Source organism: Mustela erminea, chromosome 8, assembly GCF_009829155.1.
Source record: "Mustela erminea isolate mMusErm1 chromosome 8, mMusErm1.Pri, whole genome shotgun sequence".
NCBI lineage: Eukaryota > Metazoa > Chordata > Mammalia > Carnivora > Mustelidae > Mustela > Mustela erminea.
The window spans coordinates 79,222,638-79,248,238 of NC_045621.1; the positions used below are offsets into that span (position 1 = coordinate 79,222,638).

The 25,601-nt window shown below is 33.9% G+C and overlaps 1 protein-coding gene across 2 annotated transcripts in view; it reads left to right on the forward strand.

Annotated features, from left to right (window-relative positions):
• Positions 1-25,601, forward strand: part of ZNF804A (zinc finger protein 804A) — a 299,904-nt gene that overhangs the window by 223,657 nt on the left and 50,646 nt on the right. The window contains exon 2 of one of the 2 annotated variants that reach the window (XM_032356162.1): positions 13,185-13,328. In XM_032356162.1, coding sequence (XP_032212053.1) covers positions 13,185-13,328 — 144 coding nt within the window. Of the gene's footprint in view, positions 1-13,184; positions 13,329-25,601 lie in introns of those variants that run through there. The other variant, XM_032356163.1, reaches the window with a different exon arrangement.

Below are 25,601 nucleotides of genomic sequence, written 5' to 3' on the forward strand. Positions count from 1 at the left end.
TTTTGTTTACCATTGTGTGTCCGTGATGGTCTTCTTTATGGACTTTTTATAAATTACCGTAGCACACCCATCTATATTTATATATAACACACATATATATTATAACACACGTATAACATAATGAACAAAAGTTGTCTTTCTTTTCCATTGCCAGTGTAATGGTGTTAATAGAAAAGAGATAGTTTTATACATATTAGTGTCTATGAGGGTCCATAATACCTACAGGAACCCCATAAATCATTATTGAATGAATGGATTTATGGGTTTTTACCTTTTTATTAGTGTTAATTTTAATTCTATGAATGGATTTATGTTTTATACTTTATGAACATGGTTTTTGCTGGTCAAAATGGACAGATATTGGTACCTGTGAGTGCATCATTTCTTCTCACCATTGCAAACTAAATCAGTAAGTCAAAACTTCATATAGAATTGACAGTTTTGATTTGTATTATTGTATTTAAAATCATTCTTCAGAATATTACTGTATGAAATGCATTATATTTTGCACAGATACTTAGCAAGGATTGTAAGTATTAAGCCTCTTAATCTCAGTAGGAAAAAAAAAGTGTACATTTCGGGTATTTCAAACATTTTTTCCACCCAAATAAATAGTGTATACCACCAAAAATATGGTTCAAGATTGGAAGCAATAAATGATATATACAACCTCCAAAAATATAGTTACAGTTTATTCATTCATTTATAGAGCAAATATTTTTTAAACACTTGTTCTAGTCACTCTTTTAGGCATGATGGATATGGCAATGAACAAAGCAATTAAAAAGATCCTGACTTCGTAGAACTTATAGGTGTGAGATTACAACAGTTATATAATATGAAATAGTAAATATATATATATATAATATATAAAATATATATATGTGATACATGTATCACAAATATTTTTACAGGTACCATTTTCATGCACACAGTCCTGGTTTCTGACAGCTAGAGCCTGAATTCTTTTCCTGAGAACTTTTACCAGGTGCCAGAGACTAATCCATTCTTGAGCATGAGAAACCCTAAAATTCCAAGTGTAAATGCCCTCTGGAAACTGCCATCAGCTAATGAATAAGAGGATTTATTGGTTAAATAGTACAGTTTCCTTGATTCATGGCTACAAAAACTCTGAGGTTTGTATTCTGCACTAGTTTCCAGAGTTTCTAGCATGGGCAAGCCTCATTTGCTCCTTTAGTAACCCTTCGAAATACAATCTTTACTGGCTTCTATTCCTTTAGTTTTAACCTAAGGCTTTATATTTCAAGTGGGATTCTTGGAGACAATATGTAGTTAGTCTGGGTTTTTTTTTAATCTACTCTGACAATCTTTGTCTTTTAATTGCTGTAATTAGACCATTCTCATTAAAAGTGATTATTGATATAGTTGTTGTAATAGCTACCATGTTTGTGATTATTTTCAATTTGTTGAATTTATTCTTTGTTTCTCTGCCTGTCTTTCCCTGGTTCTAAATGAACAATTTATGATTCAACTTTATCACCTCTCCTGAAGTATAGATTACACTACTTTTTAATGCTTTTTTAAGTGGCTGATCTAGGGTTTACAACATAGGTATTTACTAATCTGAGTCCACCTTTATATAATACTGTACCATTTCACATACAATGTAGGTATCTTGTATGGGAGTATTCCTAATTCTTCCCCCAGTTTTTTCTGACATTGTTGTGATTCATCTTACTTATCTGTATGCAATAATCACCCAATTCATTTGTAGTATTATTGTTTTAAATAAAATTATCTTTGGGATCCATTAAGAATATGTAAGTATGTATAGATAAATAAAGATACAGATATACCTTGGTTGATATGCCTTAATTAATTTTTTTCTCCAATATTTTCCTACATAATTATCTTCCTGAAAAACTTCTTTTAGTATATCTTGCAGGTCATATTTCAATTCAATTCAACTAAATGAATTCATTTAGTTTTGTTTATCCAAGAAAGTCTAGTTCTGCTTCACTTTTGAGGAATAATTTTTCTAGATATTGAGTTCTAGGTTGATGTGGTTTTTGTTTTGTTCTGTTTTTCTTCAAACACCTCAAAATTTTCAAACTACTATTTCACTCTCCTCTCATTTGCATGGTTTCTGATGAAGTCTTTGTCATAATCATTATCCATGTTTCTCCGTAAGTAAGGCTTTTCCCCCTGTTTTGAAATTTGAATTTAATATTTTCTCTGTCTTTAGCTTTTTTGCCATATAAATATGATATGTCTAGATGATTGTTGCTGTTGTACTGTTATTCATATATTGGTATTCTTTGGGCTTCTTAAATCTGTTGTTTGGTGTATATTATTAATTGGAAAAATTTTCAGTCCTTATTACTTCAAATGTACTTTCTGCTCCATTGTCTCTCTTCTCCTGGTACTCCAAATATACATATGTTATACTGTCTGATATTATCCTATAGTTCCTAGATGTCCTTCTGTTCTGTTTCCTTCCTTTCTTCATTTCCAGTTTGGTAAGATTGTATGGATACATCTTCAAGTTTACTGGTTCTTTTTCTCAGCTGTGTCACATCTACTGATGAGTCCTTTGAAGGCATTTTTTCATTTTAGTGAAACTATTTTTGATGTCTATCATTTTCATACGATTCTTAAAATTTTTAAATTTTTATTTACATAAGCCATCTATCCTTACATTTTTGCCTACTTTTTCTATTAGAGACTTTAGCACATCATAATTGCATTAAATTCCCTCTCCGGTAATACCAGCATCTATGTAATATCTAAATTCTGAGCCTTGTTCTAGTGCTTATCATTTCTCTTCATACTGTTTCTTTTTCTTACCTTTTAGAATTCTTTGTAATTTTCAGTTGAAAACTATCAGAAACTAAGGTCTTCTAGTGTCCTTGATTGTGTGTAACTTCTTTTTTTTTAAAGATTTTATTTATTTGTCAGAGACAGAGGGAGAGAGAGCAAGCGAGCACAGGCAGACAGAGAGGCAGGCAGAGGCAGAGGGAGAAGCAGGCTCTCTGCCGAGCAAGGAGCCCGATGTGGGACTCGATCCCAGGACCCTGGGATCATGACCTGAGCCGAAGGCAGCTGCTTAACCAACTGAGCCACCCAGGCGTCCCTGTGTGTAACTTCTTAATCCCCTATGCACATCTCCTCAGAAAAAGTGTGTAATGTACAACTCCTTCAGCTCTAATTCACTGTGATACTGGAGCCCTACAGCTGGGTTAGGAAAGTGTGGGGAGAGGGAGCATTTTATAACCTTTCAATATTAGTCCTCTAATGTATCTCCATCTCAGGTCTATGACCTATGTGTTTCTCCTGTGATATAGCTCCTTTATCTGTCTCCCAAGCCCTTTCTCCATTTTTTGGGGGGCGGGGGGGCGGGTAAGAGGGGTTATTAGAATTCCCATTCTATATTTTGGAAGCCATGCCATGACCCTGTCATGACCTGTCAAACCCACAACTTTAATGATACAGGAAGACTATAGGGAAAGTAAATTCCTTTTCCTGGCTAGAAGAGCATCTTTGAATTCCAACATGGAAATACCCTATCCCTTGGAAGTGGATTTAGTTATAGATAAGGCTCTTGACTTATTTCATAGTAGTTTTTTTGTTTGTTTGTTTTTGTTTTTTGTTTGCTTGTTTGTTTTCCCAACCACCTTCCTGGGACACCTTTCTCAGACTATCCTCATGAGAACCTAGAGGAATTCATTAAAAAAAAAAAAGAAAAGAAAAGAAAAGAAAAGAAAAAAAAAAAGCCTATAGAAATGTTTGGTGTCCCTCTAACATTTGAGCCACCAGGGGTTTCTGTCTCACACACTAGACCATACTCAGCACATAGAATTCATTAGTTAACATTTGAGACTTCCTACCAATTTATGGCTCCAGCAGTTTTTGACCCAGGGAAGCAGATATTTATCACTACATCTCTAAACATGCTTGTTTCTCCAGATTTTGAAGTGGACTTTTACCCTATGACCTTTGTTCTTTCAGTTCTGAGAAAAATAATTGATTTTCATTTTTCATAGATAGTTCTTGTTATAAGGACAAGAACAATGATTTCCAAGCTCTGTACGTGCCAGAGCTGAAACCAGAAATCTTTATCTGCTTCCTACTCTCTTCTCACTTTGCTACTCTTCTGTCACTGTTTACTGAGATCACAAATAAATTGCTTAAACTCCATTCCTGTCTCATTGTCTTTTTCTCAGTGAACTCAAGCTTAGAAAACCAGTGAGATATTTTACTAGAGAAACTGTTCTGTCTTATCCTAGATTACTGTTACAACTGAGAGAGTAACAAATATGCATTAGATCATTGCATCCCTTTCCAATATCTTTCAGAGAAAATGGTTGCTACCTATAAAGTTAAGAGATTTCTTAAGATGAAAAAAAACTACCTTAAGTTACTATCACTCATCTACCCTGAAATGCTTATTTATTATTTATAAATTCTATATAAATAGAATTTCCATGTTGGAATTATTACTATCCATATGATATTTTATAAATACGAACTAGAATTCGTATTCTAGTTCAGCTAGCATTCAGCTTCAGAAAACATGATATACTTTTTTCTGGTTTGCTTTCAAAATGGGATACTTGGGAGAATGCAGAGTAATGTTAAATTTCAGTGAACTATTGAAATATGTTGTCCATCAGATCTTTCCAAACATGAAGGGAAAAGTGTAACCCAATTTTCTGTTGCCTTCTCAAGTTGTACTAAATACTGTGTTAAATTAACCAGATGGTCTAACAAGTCTTAGTCACAAGCAAGGCTTTCCTATAGGACCCATGGATGAAATCAGAACGAGATGCCTCCAAAGAGGCAAGCCAAGAGAAGTAGACAAGAATGTACTCTGATAATTAAAGTCTGGGGATCCATTTTTCTTTTACATGAACAGGTTCTGTGCAAGTTATCCAGTTGTTGTTATCAGTTAAACAAGAGAAGAGGAATAGATAAGGCCTTTTAAATTAATACTCTTGCTTGAAACTAATTCTGAAAGAAGTTACCAATTTTGAGAAACAACTTTGTCTAATCTCGTAAACGTGGCCATTAAAGTACATGGCGTCCTTGCTGTTGGTTTATACTTAATTTTGCTCATCACGTTGTCCATATGATATTCAATACACAGTTTTTTGTTTGTTTTTCTTTTGTATTCTGTCTCTGCTTTCACCTTTCATGGTGGTATAGATGCATTTCTGTGGAATCCTTTTAAAAGAAAACCTCACATTTAAATGCATATATTTTATTATAATTCTATTTAATACATCTGTGACTTTTGGTAAAATTGTAACTTTCTGACTCAACCTTTAGTTGTCCCTTCTATAGTCTTCAAAATTATCTTGTTATCCATTTTTCAGCCTTTGAAATAATTGAACCTGGCCTTAAGAAGAGAATGACATATATTTTGAGACAATAGCACAGCCTTTGTCACTCAGAAATGATTTCCCTCTTGACTAATAGAAAAGATATTTAAATCAGATAAAGGCAAACATCAGTTTTCCTACATGCCTTCTTTTGTACTCAGTCTCTCTTTCTTGTTAATATAGCTTTCAGATTCCAATACCCAGAGGTGTTCTATAACAGTTTTCCTCCTGAATAATTTTCCTCTTCTTCACATTAAGGGAGAAGATAAAAGAGGAAAAGCCGTAAATAGAATGAAACCCTACTGTGAGTGACAACCTGGATGGACCTTGAAACTATTACGCTAAGTGAAATAAGATGGAGAAAGACAAATACTCTATGATTTCACTCATATGTGGAATCTAAAACAAATGAACAAATAAAATAAAATAAAACAAAAACAAATTCACAGGTACAGGGAACAGACTAATGATAACCAGAGGAGAAGTGGTTTGGAGTGTACAAAATGAGTGAAGGGGTCAACAATATGGTGATGGATGCTAACTAGACTTGTGGTGGTGATTGCTTTGTATTCAGATGTTAAATTATAAAGCTGTACACCTGCAACTTATATAATAAGAACAAGGGAAAGAAGGCAGAGAATAAAAAGTGTTTTTCTTCCACAATGATGATAACAAAATTTATCTTTAAGGAAATAGCATTTTAGCAGAGATCTGCTGGAAGTTAACAACAAATTTGTACACACGTTTGGTGTAAAAACATTCCATGCAGAATAAATAACAAGTCTAAGTATGAAAGTGAGTGTATGGTTGAAGAAGTTTCAGAAAGATTAAGTAAATAAGGGTGGGTAAGGCAAAGTGAGAGAGAGAATGCTAGAAGATGATGGCAGATATATAGCCAGGAAAAGGTAAAGTAGGAATTGTATGTAGGTCGTTGTAAGAATGTTTATTCTAATGATGATGAAGGCTTATTGGACAGTTTTGAACTGAAGAATGATACTGTCTTAAACTATTCTAGGAAATGTAGCTTGTGAGCAAAACATTCAAAGGAAACTCCAAAAAAAGGAAAGAAAAGAAAAAAAACAACACATATAATTTTAGCCCAGTTCTTAAAAATGAAGCCTAGGACAAAAGCAGTTGGTTATTTGGGAAATTATTCCAGGAAGCAGAAATGAATGCTCCAGAGAAATAAAACAGGTAAATAAGAAAACTAACATAAGAGTATACTTATTGCCACTATTACACGTACTGGCACTCTATCTGGGACCCTCTGTGGAATCTCAGAAATGGGTCTCAGAAACGACTGCCTGATAAATAAAGGAGGAAAGAATTTATCCTGGAGCTGTTATCCTCCACAAGTCAAGAGTAGACCTATATTGAAGTAACTCCTCATCGCTTCTGGGCTGTGCCTTTCTTGGTACTGAGTGAGATCCTGCAAACACCCATTTCATGAATCAAAGAAGTCCCTGGACAGGAAAGGAAGATGTCTCAACATAGGCTGGGGCAAAATACAGTCATGTGGCACTTGTGAAATTGCTGGGCCATCTCAGAGTCAATCACTTAAGTAATGACTAGAACAAAAGACACGGCCTAGAAGATGTGCACTATTTTATGGGAAATGTAAACTGTGGACTGGGTGCTTCCAAATGAAGTGTCTTCTGCCTAGGTAGTCTTCTGGAAAAGAACAGTTTTGCGATCTCTTTGGTATTTATTTATTTATTTATTTAAAGATTTCATTTATTTGTCAGAGAGAGAGAGAGAGAGAGAACAAGCAGGGAGAGCAACAGGCAGAGGGAGATGCAGACTCCCGCTGAACAGAGAGAACAACATGGGATGTAATCCCAGGGCCCTGGGATCATCACCTTAGCTGAAGGTAGACGTTTAACCCATGAGCCACGCAGGTGTCCCTTTATGATTTGTTTCTTCATTATAATCAAAATGTATCAAAGACTTGTTTTAGCTTCCTTTTTTAAAAAAACTTATGATGAAATTTATCCTGAATTTACATCACAAGGTTGCTTTTCTTCTTTTTTTTTTTTAAATTATGTTCAGTTAGCCAATATATAGTACATCATTAGTTTTTTTTTTTTAAGATTTTATTTATTTATTTATTTGACAGAGAGAAATCACAAGTAGGTAGAGAGGCAGGCAGAGAGAGAGGGAAGCAGGCTCCCTGCTGAGCAGAGAGCCCGATGCGGGACTCCATCCCAGACCCTGAGATCATGACCTGAGCTGAAGACAGCGGCTTAACCCACTGAGCCACCCAGGCGCCCATATCATTACTTTTTGATGTAGTGTTCAAGGATGCTTTTATTCTTGATGAAGTAATAGCAGAGAGACAGATAGTGGGAGAGAGGGAGATTTTTCTGAGCATTTTAAGTGTTAATTACATACAAATATTCCTTTTCAGCATTGAAAATAATTATGTATTAACAGTGCCCAATCTATTTATATTTTTGTAATTTTAATATATTTTTAAGATTTCATTTATTTATTTGACAGAGAGAGAGAGATCACAAGTAGGCAGAGAAAGAAGGGGAAGCAGGCTCCCTGCTGAGCAGAGAGCCCGATGCGGTGCTCGATCCCAGGACACTGAGATCATGACCTAAGCGGAAGGCAGTGGCTTAATCCAGTGAGCCACCCAGGTGCCTCACATAATTTTAATTTTTTAAAAGGAGTATTCCTAGCAGAAATATTAGGATGTAATATAGGATCACAGTTCCTATTTAGCAGTGATAATTTATATACAGCATAGCTTGGTATTAGCTCTAAAAGTATTCCCCAAATAACTGGATACTATAAACCTAAGCATGAGCGCAACTGTTTTAAAACTATTATGTAGCTAGTGTTGCTAGTTTCTGTTTTGTTTGCGTGTTATATATGTCCAAAAGTGTCTACATATATGTTGAATGTCTGCCAATGCTTGGCTCTGAAAAAAACATTGGAGAAAGAGAATGAATGTAACAGCTACAAATCCCTGCCCTCACGGAGCTCACATTCCTTGGAGAAGACTACTTGACTGTACCAAGTTATGGATGCCTTTCAGAACAGGCTGAATATTATTTGACACCAAATGTTATGCTGAAGCCACCATGAAATGTGTTCTTTTGGGAAATAACTTTTCTCCCTTCAAAGTACTATTGGGGGATGCCTGGGTGGCTCAGTTGGTCAAGCGGCTGTCTTCAGCTCAGGTCAAAATCCCAGAGTCTTGGGATCAAGTCCCACATCTGGCTCCTTGCTCGGCGGGGAGCCTGCTTCTCCCTCTGCCTCTGCCTGCCACTCTGCCTGCCTGTGCTCACTCGCTCACTCTCTCTCCCTCTCTCTTTCTGACAAATAAATAAATAAAATCTTAAAAAAAAAAAAGTACTATTGGTACATTGGTACTATTCATTTTTTAATAAATGGTTGATGGAAAGGCCCTGGGCCTGTTGATAAACCACTAACTTCATTATTTCAGTTTGCCGATCTGCAAAAAGTATTACACTGTGCAATTGTTAAGGTTGCCTATTAAAACATTCTTGACGTTCTAGCTTTGGAATTACATGCTACTTTCCTGAAAGTAAGGATTCAACCTTCATTATTTTTAGAAATATCTAAAATGGGATGGATTTGGATGACCTGACTAGCTACAAGAAACTAGTTCCTCCATCACATTCAGTGGGACATTACAGAAATTGGGTACTTTCTTGAATAGAGTGGGTTTGCCAGAAAGAAGGGGGAAATTTGAAGTTGAGTTTACTTAAACCACTGTGCTCTTTTTTCATCTCACTCAAATATATTTATTACCTTCTGCAGTGGAATGGTTGTGTTGAATATGTCATTGTGCTTTATAATCTCAGCCAGTGCCTCCTTCAGTATCATTCACAATGAAGGAGAAGGGCCATGGGGCATTGAAGCATGTCACCTAATAGAGGCTGATTTTGTCTACATAAATTTGAAAAGAATGTATGATCAGTGACAATACCTATGATTCCTTTCCCTTATGATGCACCTACAAACAACCAGTTCTTCTAGTCTCTAACATTTTCTAGAATACAGCCCTAAATCTTTACTGTAGTTTGTTTCAAATTGAAAGTTCTAATGTAACAAATGTTCCTTACTGTGTAATTTGTTACAAAATTAGCTTCAACTATGCTATATTTTTTTAACATCTTAGAAGAAGATGATAGATGATAAATAGATGATAGAATAAACATGTCAAAATATTAGCAACAATTTTAATTAAGTGAAGGTCATATAAGAGTTTATTATTGGGGTGCCTGGGTGGCTCATTAAGTTAAGTTCTGAATCTTGATTTCAGATCAGGTCATGATCTCAGGGTTGTGGGATTGAGCCCAGATTGAAGTCTACCTGTCCCTCTCCCTCCCCTAGCTCTTTCTCTCTAAAAAATGAATAAATAAAATCTTTTTCTAGAAGGCTCCCCATGGAGCAGGGACTCCAATACGGAGCATGAACCCAGGACCCTGGGATCATAACCTGAGCCAAGGGCAGATGCTTAATGATTGAGCCACCCAGACACCCCCAAAATCTTTTCTAAAAAGAGTTTATTATAATATTCTTGTAATATTTCTATAATTCCCAACATGTCTTCAAATTGTGAAGTATAATTTAGAAGTTTTTCTGAGAAATAAATTATAACGCATAACAAAACAAAGAGAGGGAAGACAAAATAAAAGAGACTGAGAAACATATCAGATCACAGGAATGTATGAGCTTTATTTGAAATATACTTTTAAAAAAAGCATACAACCTTCGAATTTCAAAAGAAAATAAATCTGCTTTACTTCAAACTATTAGATGATTGTAGTTACTTGAACACACTGTATATTCAATGATAGTAAGGAATGATTGTGCTTTCTTCATTTTTTTTTTCTTTAGATCTGATATTGGTTTTGTGATGATATGTCTAAAAAGTCCTATTTTAGAGATACATTCTGAAAGATTTACAATTAACATTAGATGAATTTGAGGATTTCCTTTAAAATTATCTGGAGCAGAGGAAAGGGTAAATGGAAGGAGATAGGATAGTTGAAACGAGGTCGACCCTGAGTTGATTAACTGTTGAATCTGGCTGATGGTTATGTGTGGGTTATTACACTATTTCTACTTTTTTTTTTTTTTTTAATTTGTCAGAGAGAGAGAGAGCACAAGTAGGCAGAGCTACAGGCAGAGAGAAAGGGAGAAGCAGGCTCCACACTGAGCAAGGAGCCCAATGTGGGACTCGATCCCAGGATCCTGGGATCATGACCTGAGTGGAAGCCAGATGCTTAACCCACTGAGCCACCCAGGAACCCCACTATTTCTGCTTTTTTTTTTTTTTTATGTGCTTAAAAATTTGAACATAATAAAATGCTGTGAACAAGATTACTTTGGTTCAAATATGGGCTGCACATTTATTCATTGTACATCCTTGAGCTATTTATTTAACTTTCCTATACTTTGGTACTTTCACCTATAAAATGAGAAAATGTTTATAATACACATCTCTATAAATTTAATCGGGATTAAGTGAGTTAATACATGCACACTCTTAATCAGTGACTGATCCTAAACAAGCACTGAGTAAATGTTCACTATTCTTTTTAGATTTGTTTTTCTCTTCAAATCTAGGCTAAGGCTAATATTTTGGAAGAATGCAATTTACCTACAAATTTCAGTTTGCTTTACTCAAAAATTCTCCCATTTTTGTGGAAAGAATATGTAAGAAACAATTATTGCTTCTCTGAGGGAATATCAGTCTTAAAAAGAAAAAATAAACCTACACAATAATAAGAAATAATGAAATATTTTGAGAGAGGAAGTAGCTTAACTATAATTATAATTAATGGAGAAAATCACTAGTTTACAAAGAAATTGCTGTTCAAAAATATTATTTTGAGAGCTAATTCAGCTTTGAGCCAAAAACTATTGCCATTATAATATAACTCATATTGATTAGAATTTTATCTCTTCTTCACACACTTTAGCCATGAAATCATAGTACTTAATTTTTGTTTCATTTTAATTTGCTAATCCACAAAGTATTATTTTAAAGATTTTATAAAAATTCAGTAACGAGTTTAGTTATATATATGCCTCATTTTCATCTTTTTAAACAAGCTTTTTTTTTTGAGATTTTATTATTTATTTGACAGAGAGAGATTACAAGTAGGCAGAGAAACAGGCAGAAGCAGGCTCTCCGCTGAGCAGAGAGCCTGATGCGGAGATTGATCCCAGGACCCTGAGATCATGACCTGAGCCAAAGGCAGAGGCTTAACCCACTGAGCCACCCAAGCACCACTAAACAAACTTTTTTAAAACAACATACTGGAAGGGATCAAGAAGAATAATAGAAATATTTCACATATCTGCTGAGAAATGATAAATTAAATATTGAATTGATAAATCATGTATAAATGATTTGAAAGATTTTGTAGCTTACCACTTCGTGCAGTTGATAAAACTAATAGAAAAATGGATCATTGTCTTTACAGTGAGGAACTGGATTATGTAATTTTAGATTATGGCAAACATATTTATCAGTTACTATAATGTATATTATAAGGTATACATACAAATATGATGCATTTTATGGTATGTAATATGTGCATAAATATACAGTACAATAAAGTAAGGAAAGTCTTATTCATTAGATTATAATTAGTGAACCACATTTATATTTTGTGGAAGCAATTTAAACATTCAAACTATGAGTCCTTTTTAGCTGCTGTATTTAGAGAGAGGATAATTGCCATTGACATAGAGAGGACTATGTCATCTCATCTCCATATCCCAGTGCCTGAGAGCGTTAGTTTCTTACAGTAACACATTAGAGGCCTGAATATGTAGTTAATTTGAATTTTAAAGGAATCTAGAATCTGTAAGTTAGAAACATAATATATTCTGTGGTAGCAACTGAAATTCAGTCTTCATATCAGCACTTCAACAAAAGACCTGAACAATGTTTCAATATGTAGAATTTATTTATGTCTAACAACATTAACATTAAAGGAACCATGACACAGAAAGTAAATTTAGATTTAAGAAAACCTAAAAGCCACAAACATTTTGCTATTTTATGTCTTGTAAATGAAAGCTAATGCTAACTGACTACATTTTTCATTTTTTCAGGGGTTTGATTATATAGCTGTCTTTATTTACTATGAGCATGATGAAAGCAATCTGCTTATATACAGTTTAGTCCTTTTCAGTTTAGTTAAATAACTTGCAGAAAAGAATCTCATTTTCTAAAGATGTAGAGAGTTCTTAAAAATTCAACTTAAAATGATATGGGTCAAGACGAAAACATTAGTCAAATGAAATCTAGTTGAGATGAATAAATTACTCTCCAGATATTTAAAGAAACTAGCAAACAAAAATACGAAACTTGAATGTTTGTGCATCAATACGGGCTTCTTCATGCAGGACATAGTTTAGATGTTCAGAATTTACAAGTTTATGTTAACTAAGCCATTGCCAGAAAGCAGCAGCTGAATCAACATAACTATATGATTTTTTTTTTTTTCTTTGCCAACAGGGCTCAGGAACTTGTTTAAGCAAGGGCTTCTCTTTCCTTGTTTGGTTAGCTTCTCCATGTTTTTGCTGTTCTTCCTGCCATTTATCTTGGCTTCTTCAGTTAATCTTATTCTCCTCGTTAAAGGAGAATAATTTCTCCTTTAAAAAGAGAAATTTTTAAATTTCATAATTTAAAGTTCATAATTTCTTCTGATTCAGTTTTCTGGAATTTGCTTTATTTTTCTTCATTATATTCTAACTCTAATTATTATGCTGAAATTGACAATTGTCAGAACAAAGTCAACAAAGGGAAGAACTAATTGCTGCCTTCCTTGCAATTTTATTTTTTAGGATTATGCTGAGAAAGAGAACACCATAGCAAAAGCGTTGGAAGATCTGAAGGCCAATTTTTATTGCGAACTCTGTGACAAGCAGTACTATAAGCATCAAGAGTTTGACAATCACATTAATTCATATGACCACGCTCACAAACAGGTAAGAAAGAGGTGTCAAAAAAACCCTGATATTTCTAAACCTTTGTAATAATTTATATTGTATAAACTATATAAATACAATATTTTTATGTTTTGTTACTCAATTTTTACAGATGCCATTTGGGGATGATAATTTAATGATTTAGAGCAAAAGACAGTTTTTTGGGTTTTTTTTTTTTTAAGCTCTAGAAGTGAAGTCTTATATAAATAACTAACACAAAGAAATACCAGTCAGTTATCTTTTCAGTGATTGGAGGTAACTCAAAAATTATATTCTACAGGTGGTGATCCTCTGTCTTCTAACTTATTAATTTTAAATGTTTTAAGCAACTATTGAAATTTATCAAATGTGAATGAACTTATAATTCTTTACAGAAACCATTTTCCATTTAAACCCCCATAAAAATATGAAAAAAAAGCTAATTTAATATGGTAAAAATCATCCATAGTTATTGGTTAAGTAAGCACTTAATGTGTGTATGATATAGTCTACTTTAATATTTTCATTTTGCTATCAATTATAAATCCAAGATTGATTTTTTTCAAAGCTCTGTGTAAAGACAAGTTTACAACAGTGATGTCTGAAGTGAAGTTAATAATACAGATTCCATTTTCTCGTATGGTTTACATTCATCAGAGCAAAGTCTTAACGTTGATTATTTAGCTTGATATGATACAGTATAATAGTTATCACTAACTTATGTTTTCTTAGCCATTACTTACAAATATCATCTACATATCACTTTGGTATTAATAAAAGGTATATTTTAGCCCATGAATTTGCCCTAACTTTCCATTAACATTAGAGTTATTTGGCATAAGAAAGAATAGAGGAAAATGATTATGCTGAGGTTGATTATGAATCAACCCTATGTATCTTCTTTTGCTGTCAATCCTTCCATTCTTTTACACCAACAAAACTGTGCTTGAGGAGGACATGAGAACATGAGCCTTAATTTATATTCATCACTAATTAAGGCATACAGATCTTGATGATTTACCCTTGCCTTTCTTCTTGCAGATCTACTTGCACACTAGGTAAGGGAAAATTTCTGATGGAAATATTGTTCATTTTATTACATAAAAATACAAAATATAAATATATATACACACATTCATATATCCTATTAAAATCCATCAGACAATAGTATTGATTTAATTTCACAGTTAGTGACATATATTCTATAAAAGAATTTACCACAGGAGAAGCTTCTCCTGATGTGGTAAATCTGAGAAAGTTGTTCCTCCGATTTTTCCTAAGTACCTAAAAGCACAAGATAGGTTATAACACATATGTTTCATTGTGTAAACTAGGTATTTGGAAATATGTGTGTATGTGTTTTATGACTGTCTTACAGCCATTACTATCATTTGCCAAAGAATGCTTTATTCCACCATAGATTGCCTGGAAGATCAGACTCATAAATCATTATGAGGGCCTTTCCAGTTCCATATTCTTAATAGAGTTAAGATACCACATAGAGTGTTAAGACCCAGTCAGGGTAATTCAGGCTGGGACTGGGCTATTATTTTGAAAATCCAGAGGGTCACTTCCAATAACGGTTGGGGATATCGGGCCCTAGAGATGGATACATTATCTGAATGGTCATGGAGTCTGATAGATAGCAGTCTTAGCTGATTAATTTAGCATGAATTGATGTTCAGCAGCTGAAAATATTTAAGATTTATATCCTTTTCCCATAAGATACTGGTAAATCTTTCAGAGTGTCTTCCAAAAATACAATCCCCCTTTTCTGAGCAGTAGCCTCACCCCTACAACTGTTATCAATATTCCTACTACATGATGTCACACCTTGGCACCATGAAGTAGAGAGGGATGAAATTTGAAGAAGGATAATTCAGATTTTATTTTCTCCTGAGATATTATAGTTGAGATACAAAAAGAAAAAAAATAATCTGTCTTTAGTCTGACTGTGGTTGGACCAAATACTTAAAAATATAATCCTGAGTTGTGGCTAAGTACATAGAAAAGTTGAGAAAGTTGGTTTGTAAAAACAAACAAACAAACAATGCACAAAGAATGAGATACAAGTGGCCATGTGATAAGTGAAGACAAGTGAGCATGGATTTAGCGATTCTGATTTCAAACGGCTTTTGGAAAAAAGTAGTCCTCCCCACTGCTAATCTGTAGATTCTGAAAGATATTTCATCTTGCTACTAATAAATGAACTCAAAGGAAAAACAAAACAAAACCCTAGCTTAGTACTTATTACTTGCAACTAAACCAAATCCCTCTTCCTAAAATATTAACTTATCTACAGAGAATCGTTTTGGTTTCCAACAGAAAAAACTCCTCAAGAAACAAGTATAATCAATGTCCATATTACCAGCACTGAACTTTCAGGTAGGAAAACCCAGGTGTGATTTGGATACTTCTTGAATGGAATTAGAAAAAAGCAAAGAGGCCACACATCTGACATATTAATTTGCTACGCATATTCATTCGCTACATATATACACATATATCCAAGGGCCACCAGATTCAGGGAGAAAGGGAGGAGGAGTTATTGGTGGAATGAGTCCTAACCCTACCACTTACCTGACTTGGGTAAAATACACAAGGCTCAGTTAACTCAAATATTCATTGTTAGGGAGAATAAATGAGAGAATACACATGACCACACTTAGCAGAGTACTTGAAAAATAGTAAAAACTCAATATTTAATTAATTTTGTTATCACTACTTGCTAAAATTTCTTTTCTCCTAGAATGTTTGGGACACTGACAGTTTGCCTTTGAGACTGCTTTGATTTAGGCTTCCAATAAAGATCTATTTTTGCTTCAAAAAGGCTAATAAAGTCTAAAACGTATCCAAGTAATCGTGACCTAAGCGCAGTGTGCCTGCCTCATGTATCTTTGCAAATCTGTTATGACAGACTCTGTGTTGCATTTGAACTCGAAGCTTCAAAGGAAAATCTATTTCTCTCATCCACATGTTCTTTGGGTAACTTCAAAATCTCTCTCAAGCTCTCATCGCCAAGACTTGCTAACAGAGAATTAGAAAAAGGAAGAGGCATGGGTGTACAGAGGTGATCACAATAGTTCACAATTCAGGGTTCATTTTTAGAATATTTTCTCTTTAACTTTGAAACTTGAAAGCCATTGGATTGTGACCTTTTAATGGCAAGGACCATTCTCTTTTTGTCTTCATTCCTCACAACATCTAATGCAGCATCTTGCACAGGTAGACACCCAATCAGGGCTTCCTAGATGAATATAAAAGGGCTAGAGTCAAAATGCATTTAAGATCTCGTAATGAGCCACAGTTTCAAGACAGATAACCACTGAGTAGTATATAGAATTCTTGAATCTTTCTACTGTACATCTGAAACAAATGTAAAAAAAAAAGTGTGGCAATCATACTGTTTTTAAAAAAAGATGGTTGGAGGCTCCTGGATGTCGGGTTCGGTGCTTAGTCGGGAGTCTGCTTGAGGTTCCCTCTCCCCTTCTCCCTCTGCCCCCCAGTCCTTCTCCCCTGCTCTTGCACTCTCTCTCTCTCTCTCATTCTCTCTTTTCTCTAAAATAAATAAATAAAGCTTAAGTAAAAAAAGATGATTAGAATAGTTCCAAGTGAACTTCTATCATTCTGAATTCTAGCGTTGAGATTTTTAAAAATTGTTTTAAGTGGGAAACTCAGCATCTGGTAAAAAGAAAAGGTTTTCCTCTAAACCCTTTGACCTATTTATCTGCCCTTAAACTAAAGAAACTAAAGCCACACTGTGTCTGTCTTCTCACCTGGCAGCCTTTGGGCAATTCAGAGTTATTTTCACTGTAAGAGATTTGTCACACTGATGTTATGAAGAGATAGAAAAGGGAATGATTGCCTTATTGCCGCTGCCCCTCAAACACTTTGATTTTTACTTTCGTGGCTTCAGTATGGTTGAAGTATTTCCCAAAAGGCCCTGAAGTGACCTTCCCCAGCAAGTCAAGATTCAGTGCTTTATGGCGTGCTGTTTTGTTCTGCTCTAGAGGAAGTCATGGTCAGGCCAGGTTGTTGGAATTTGCCAGTCCTGCAGGGACTTGTATCGCTATAAAAATGGAGCAGACTTATTCTCAAATTTGAACATTTCCTAATAACTGAAACTTCTGTCATTAACCTGATACTTGAGAAAAGAATCACTTCTTGATGTTTGGACCTAAATTTTAATCTGCAAAATAATATTTAAAGGTTAATGGGAAAATACAAGGTACAGGTAAAATAATGTGTGATTCAATCCATTTTGAACCCCTTCCTTGGGATTTTTCTTCTGGTGTGTGCTTCAATCTCTTTGTAACTGTTACTATTTTGTTTAGCCATTTCGAGGATGAGAAGAATGGAAGGACATACAATTTCCTCCTGTAGCACCTCCCCACTGCCCAAAAGTACCTGCTCCAGGAGAAGTACAAGTATATGTCTAGCAAACCATGGAACTGTATTGTTTTGACATTTCATAGTCAAAGCCATAACTTGAATAGAATTTAACTGTAGTTTTTGTCCATTATTGAGTTTGAGGCAGCGTCTGGATAAAATCATCATTTCTAGTATCAGCCAATGCCATTTTCATAAACCTTGCCCAGTGAAGTTCAAATGTATTTCCTTTCCATCTTCCACTGTCTGTAAGGTTGAAGGCTGGTGATTGAGTCATTTGAGTCAGTCAATGTTGAGGGTGTGTGAAAAATACTACAACTTTAATGTTTGTGCTCTATGTTATCTAAATATAATTATGAGAAAAAAAAGAGTTAAAAAGCTAGATTATAGTAGAGAAATGCATCTAATATCAAAAGTTTCATTTTATAACTGTCAATTATGTTTTGTAAATGAATACAAAGAGCGTCCCTTTATCCCTCCTGTGCTTGTTACCACTAAAAATTTCATTTTGTAGTACAATTGCAACAATAGCTATAGGGCAAACTTTTTAAGCGACGGTGGAGTATCTTTATTGATTTGTTTGTTTGTTTTATTTTAATAGAAATATAGTTGGCATACAATATATGTTAGTTTCATGTGTATAACATGGGGACTCGACAATTATAGATATAGTACTCGACAATTATAGATATAGATATAGATATATATGCTCAATACAGTAAGTATAGTTACCATCTGTCACCATACAGAGTGATTACAGTATTACTGACTATATTCCCTGTGCTATGTTTATCCTCCCTGTGGCCTCTTTATTTTACAACTGGAAGTCTGTACCTCTTAATTCCTTTCACTTTTTTTCTCCTTTCTTCCTACCCATCTCTCCTCTGGCAACCACCAGTTTGTTCTCTGCATTTATGAATCTGTGTCTGTTTTGTTTTCTTTTCCTTTTAGATTCCACATATAAGTGAAACCATTGGGCATTTTTCTATGTCTGACTTATTTCACTTAGCATAATACCCTCCATGTCCATCCATGTTGTCACAAATGGCAAGACTTCATTATTTTTATGCCTGAGTATTATTCCATTGTGTAGATGGGTACATCATATTTTCTTTATCCATTCATTCATCAGTGGACACTTGGGTTGCTTTCATATCTCGGTTATTGTAAATAATGCTGCTATGAACATGTGGGTACATGTGTTTTTTTCAAATAAGTGTTTTCTTTTTCTTTGGGTAAATGCCCAGACGTGGGGTTACTGAACCTTGTAGTTATTTCCATTTTTAATATTTTGAGAGAACTCCATACTGTTTTCCATAGTGGCTGCACCAATTTACATTCTTTCCATATATGTGTTGAACATCTTTTGTTTCATGTAGTTCCATCTGTTTGCTTTTGCTTTCATTTCCCTTGCCTGGGGAAAAAGAACCAGAAATATATTTCTAAGGCCAATGTCCAAGAGTTTACTGCCTGTTTTCTTTTAGGAATGTTATGGTTTCAGGTCTTACATTTAAGTCTTCAAAACATTTTTAATTTATTTCTCAAGCAGTTCAGTTTCATTCTTTTGCACACAGCTGTTCAGTTTTCCTAATACCATTTATTGAAGAGACTGTTCTTTCTCCTTTATATATTCTTGCCCCCTTTGCTATAGATTAATTGACCATATAAACGTGGGTTTATTTCTGAGGTCTCTGTTCTGTTTCATTGATTTATATGTTTATTTTTGTGAGAGTAGCATACTGTTTTGTATAAGATAGCTGTGTAGTATAGTTTGAAATCCAGGATCATGATACCACCAGCTTTGTTCTTTTTCAAGATTTCTTTGGCTATTTGGGGGTCTTTTGTGGTTCCATAGAAATTTTAGGGGTATTTGTTCTAGTTATATGAAAAATATTATTGGTATTTTTTTAGGGATTGCATTGAATCTGAAGATTGCTTTGAGTGGCTATGTACATTTTAACAATATTAATTATTCTAGTTCTTGAGCATGGTATATCTTTCCTTTTACTGTGTATCTTTATTTTTATTGTAATAATCATTTACTAATGCCTGGGAATGTATTTTTCTTGTAGGATACATGATGACTTGGTCGGTGGCTTCAATTAAATTATCTCCCTTTATTGTACTATATTATTTTATTTTATTGTACTATGTTTACAGTGATACTTTAACAAATATATTTTACAAGAATATATGTTTTCATAAATAATTTGTTTAGAGATTTGTTATATATTTTATATTCTATAGATTTATATATCTTTTATTCTTTTAAAACAAGATTTTATTTATTTGTCAGAGAGAGTGAGAGCACAAGCAGAGGAAGTTGCAGGCAGAGGGAGAAGCAGGCTCCCTGCTGAGAAAGGAGCCTGATGTCAGGACTTGATCCAAGAACCCTGGGATCTCAGAATCCTAGGGTCACAGCCTGAGCCAAGGGCAGATGCTTAACCAACTGAGCCACCCAAGCATCCCAATTTATACTCTTTAAAAACACCTTCCTGTTCTGTGCTGCATGCGTCACCGTGGCTTTGCCCCATCTTCTGGGCTGTAATCAATAGTATTCAAAATCTATTTCCTAATGTGTAAAGGACACATTAGGACAATTTAAAAATAGTTGATGCTATTTAAGATAATTCTGCATTGAATGTAGCATGGAATATATGCAGATACCATATTTAGCATTACATTATGAGAGGTAATATATTAAATTAATGATGAAATTGCCCTGAGAAGTAGAGCAGAATTTCAAACAAAACTACCTATCAATTCTCTGCAACCTCCACCCCTCATAACTTTCATCTCCATATTCAGCCCAGTTGTTGAAAATCAAACACATAGGAGATGTATATATGCATTCCTTGGAGAACCTGTGCAGAACCCATTTTCAGTATATGGTTGACTCTCCCCCTAGCTTCACTAAAGCAACTTGCCCTATCATATCCTTTGCTCAGATGATTCTCTGTTTCTTCCGATTGTTCGGTGTGTATTCTGAGAATAAGTACCTAATTCCACAGTGAGGTGTACAAACATTCAAGAATTTAACCTGAACCTGTATTTGAACAGCACTGTGTTGGAATGATGGAGTCCAGAGTTTCTTGCAAGTACTAACAGCTGCCTACAAAAAGAGACCACTGTTTCAGGCACTGAGAACTCAGGGATTTTTGTGATTGTTGTTTGCTTTTATCAGAGAACTATGGCAAGAAGGAAAAAGTGGCAGAAAACATAGAATATAAAGAGAATACAGAATATTTACCCTCAGTTCCTCCTTGTAAATCCATTTGCTCTCATAGAATTCTTTTTGTTCAGATTAAATGTTAAAGCTATTTACATTTGCATGACTTCTTATTCCTTTTTACTTTTATTTCATTAAAAATGCATATATATATGACCATTTTGTGATATGAAAGAGAAACCCCACCTAATAACAAATTGATTTTTCTCTAATTTTCTTCACATGCAGGAATACATTTAGATAGATACTATTTTTTAAAAGATTTTATTTATTTATTTATTTGACAGACACAGATCACAAGTAGGCAGAGAAGCAACCAGAGAGAGAGGAGGAGGCAGGCTCCCTGCTGAGCAGAGAGCCCAATGCAGGGCTTGATCCCAAGACCTGGGGACCCTGGGATCCTGATCTGAGCTGGAGGCAGAGGCTTTAACCCACTGAGCCACCCAGGCACACCTAGATAGATACCATTTTGTATTCTACAGCATTCAGTTTGATTTTGTCAATAGTATTTTTCCATTTATACAGAATTTTCATAATAGTTGTTTTAAGGGATTCACAATATCCCATCAAATATTTGTTTTTAACTTAACCATTCTCTATTGTTGGATTTATATTCCTTTGATATTGCAAATTCTGTTAATTTAATTGCTCCCTCATTTGCTTCAGATTCTTAATTTCCAATCTTGCAAAATCTAGAAAATGAGTATGAAGCATAGGTAAGATGTCAACATATTTTGGTTTATAAAGTATCTAGCAATCCAGTTGAGATCTGAATTACTAATTTCATAGAAATCATTTTCAAAATAGTCACACATGTCAAAATTTCGTTAAACAATTTTATTTTTATCAAGGTAAAAAAAAACCTTTTATTTCAATATGGCCTGACTCTTTTGACATAAGATTTAATTACTAAAATAGAAATAATATTTGATATAAATTTAATTTTGTATGTTTCTATCCTAGGTACTGTGTATTAAAGATATGTGTTAATGTGCATATATATTTTACATTTGAATACAGACATAGATATTAAGTGAACACATACAAGTACATATGTCTGTGTCTGTTTTTGTTTTTGTGGGAGAACCATAGTCATTGTTATTTAATGTTACTTTTTATTCAGTTACTTGCTTAACTAAATACATTGGATCCAGTAAGCATTATAACACATATAAAATGCATTCAATTAAAAAATCTGTCAAAAAATATATTTACCCTAAAATTATTTTCTTCATACAGATTTTAATCTTTAGGAAATTCTGGTATAATTTGGTTCATTCCCACATCCTTTCTCCTGTTCAGATTTGACCTCAGTGTATTCGTAGCAATTTGGAAAATGCTGCCTGTATACTCAATTGAGGACAATCATTTTTATTTGTAAGATAAACAGGGATATTAATGGGAAAACAGTTGACATCTCTTTATTGATATTCCTCTGTACAATCAAAGGTAAAGTTCGAATCATCAGCATGATGTTTCCAACCAAGGAAGCAAGATTCATGTCACAAAATCTGCTGACAAAATCCTCTCCACAATACTAACAACTGCTTTTCTCAGCAGATCAGTGGAGTTTTTTAAAGTAAAAAGTATGTCACTGTGTTGTCTTGTATCAACAAAGATATGTGCTAAAAGTTTAAGTGACATATTTGATTAGAAAAAAAAGATATACTAGATGTTCACCCCAATTTCATTTGCACCCCAAATATTGCTGTGAGCTACAAGCTCTTTTTGCCCTGAGTCCATAAAAAATGTTCTTATCAATGTTACAATCCAAATGGATTCACATAGGGGAAAGATAAAGAAAAAAAAATATGGCATTTTTAAAAAAGTTTCAAGACAAATATTTCAAAGAAAGTACCATACACTATTTGTTTAGCTTATCTTTGGCCACAATGTTTTTATAGAGTAAAATAAAGGAATTTAGCAAACAAAATTACAAAAATTTTATTTTGGAAGTGTCACACACAAATTAACACATGCACATATATGTGTATATATGTATGGTATATGTTACCTTTTTTTTTTCTCAAAAGTTAAAATCGTTTTCTTCGTAAAATATAAAATGACATGCTCAAACATTTTATTCAGCTCCTTAATTAGGAAAGCAATAAGACCATGAGACTTGTTAAAAGGATTATTCAAAGGACAACTATATAGTTTTCACTTGTATCTATATCTATATATGCCTGCTATGTATGTAGATATCTAGAGATACAGATATAGATATGTACTATATAATCAGTCAGGAATGTTGATAATATTTTAATACATCAAAATTGGTTTATACCCTATGGGACAATAAAATGTAATATTTGGGGTCATCTTTTGTGAAGCACAAAATCAATCATGTCTCTATTGGGCAAAATATATTTGTGTTGCAATGGACAATAACATTTGCATTACTCTCCATTTTCTACAACTTAATTTACTAAATTCTAGAGTTGTCTAGTCAATAGACACGCAGAGATGACCACTCTTGTAGTTTCAGACTATTCCTAGAGGGTTTCTTACACAAAGATTGCTACTTCACTGAAAATATCCCCTTTTGACTATTTCCAAGTCCTAGAAATTCCTCATTATAATTTCGAATGCAGAAATGACTGACATTAACATCTGCATTATAGGCTTTCTGAGTACCTGAAGAAAAATTCACTGTGAATTCATACAATGTTCTTCCCTCATGGTATGTCCAATGTCTGTCAGATCAATAGTATATTATATCACAAAAGCACCAGTGTAGTGAAAACTGTGCTACATAATTCAGGAAACTTCCTCTTGAAGCTGAGCTTTTGTAATTTCATGCTGAGCAAACATTAAGGGAATTATCTCCTTCATGTAAAAATAATAATAGTAAGACTGTCACTGGGGACTTAGAAAAAAGATACTTCATGTCTTTATAGAAGATGTTATTTTATTGTAAATACAATACATATATGTAATACATTTATTGTAATTATATTCATTTCTTGAAATTATAAAGAGAACTGTCAGGAAAAAAAAGGAACTATGCAATGATTTCATCAGAAATGGTTCAGATTATGAATGTATTCAAGAAAGATGGACATGAACAGTATCTTTAATATGTTCTTCCTTTTTTTAAAGTGTATAACATAATTAATGTGGATATTATCAAATGACTAGCACAATAAGTTTAGTTAATATCCATCACTTCATGTAGTTACCATTTTTTTCCTTCTGATGAAAACTTTTAAGATCTGCTCTCTTAACAACTTTCAAATATACAATACAGTATTGTTAATAACAGTTACCATGCTGCACATTACCCAGAGCTTATTTATATCCTAGCTGGAAATTTGTACCTTTTGACCACTTTCAGCAATTTTCTCCACTTTTACCCTCTGTCCATAGCAGCTACCAATGTTTTGTTTCTATGAGTTCGTTTTTTTTAAAGATCCCATACAAGTATTTGTCCTTCTCTGTCTGACTTCATTCACTTAGATAATGCCCTGAATGCCCATCCACGTTATTGCAAATGCCAGAATTTCTTTCCTTTTCATTGCTGAGTAATTTTCCATGGTATATTCTTTACCCATTTGTCTACCAATAGACATAGCTTATTTCCATGTCTTAGCTATTATAAATAGTTGATCCTTTCTAATGCATAGTTTTAATACAAGAAATATATTTACTAAAATGACTAAATTTTATTACGATGAACTAAATAGGAAATATAAACTTCCCATTTGTGTATTCTCATCTTCTGATTCATTTCATCTCTCCAAAGCCCATTGAGCAAACTAGAAAAGAAAAGAGAGATGTCAAAATCATACACACACACACACACACACACACACACAATGAAGAAAAAGAGAAAGAAGCCAGGTAGAATTCTCTCTCCATATATATATTTATGTGTATGTGTGTACACTTGCACACATGCCTATATAGGTACACATACACAGACCACACACACATTTAGTCAACAAATGTGTATACACCCACATATACACATAAGAACCCAATCTAGGTGAGTAATAGTGGAAAAAAAAATTTGTTTTCATAGAACTTAATTTTGGTGAATCAAGAAGCAAACTAACAACTCAACATTTAAACTTAGATACTTACAACTTGGAGGAAAAATAAAAAGATAGTAGTAAATGATAGCTGTTATTTTAGATAAGGAAATGAGCTAAGACCTCTCTGATGAGGTGGTGGTCAAACAAGAATTTAAAGTGAGCAAACAAGTGATAAAGATATCTGTAGGAATACTTCCTAAAATACGCAGGGGTAGGATTGTAATTAGATTCTTTCAAGAACAAGAGGAAGCCAATGAGACTAGCAAGAAGCATAGGCTAATGGAAATGTTTAAGAGATGAATTAGGAAAAGAAATGTGGGTCCAAATCAGGTAGATTTTCTTGGCCATAATAAAGATTATAGGATTTAGTTTAAAGGCTGTAAGATAATTAAAAGATTTCCATCTGGAAAGTAAGATCATGTGATTTGCTCTTTTGGAAAAAAAAATTACTCTGGTAGTTATGTGGAGAATAGATTAGGAGGAAGGAAGTAAAAATGGCAGAAAGGAAACCAGTGGGAGGTTAATGCTACATTCAGGATACAGATGACATTTGCTTGAATTAGGGAATAGTGGTATCTACAGTGAAAAGTAGTGAATATCTGAATATTTGAATGGCATGGAAATGTCAACAGATCTGTT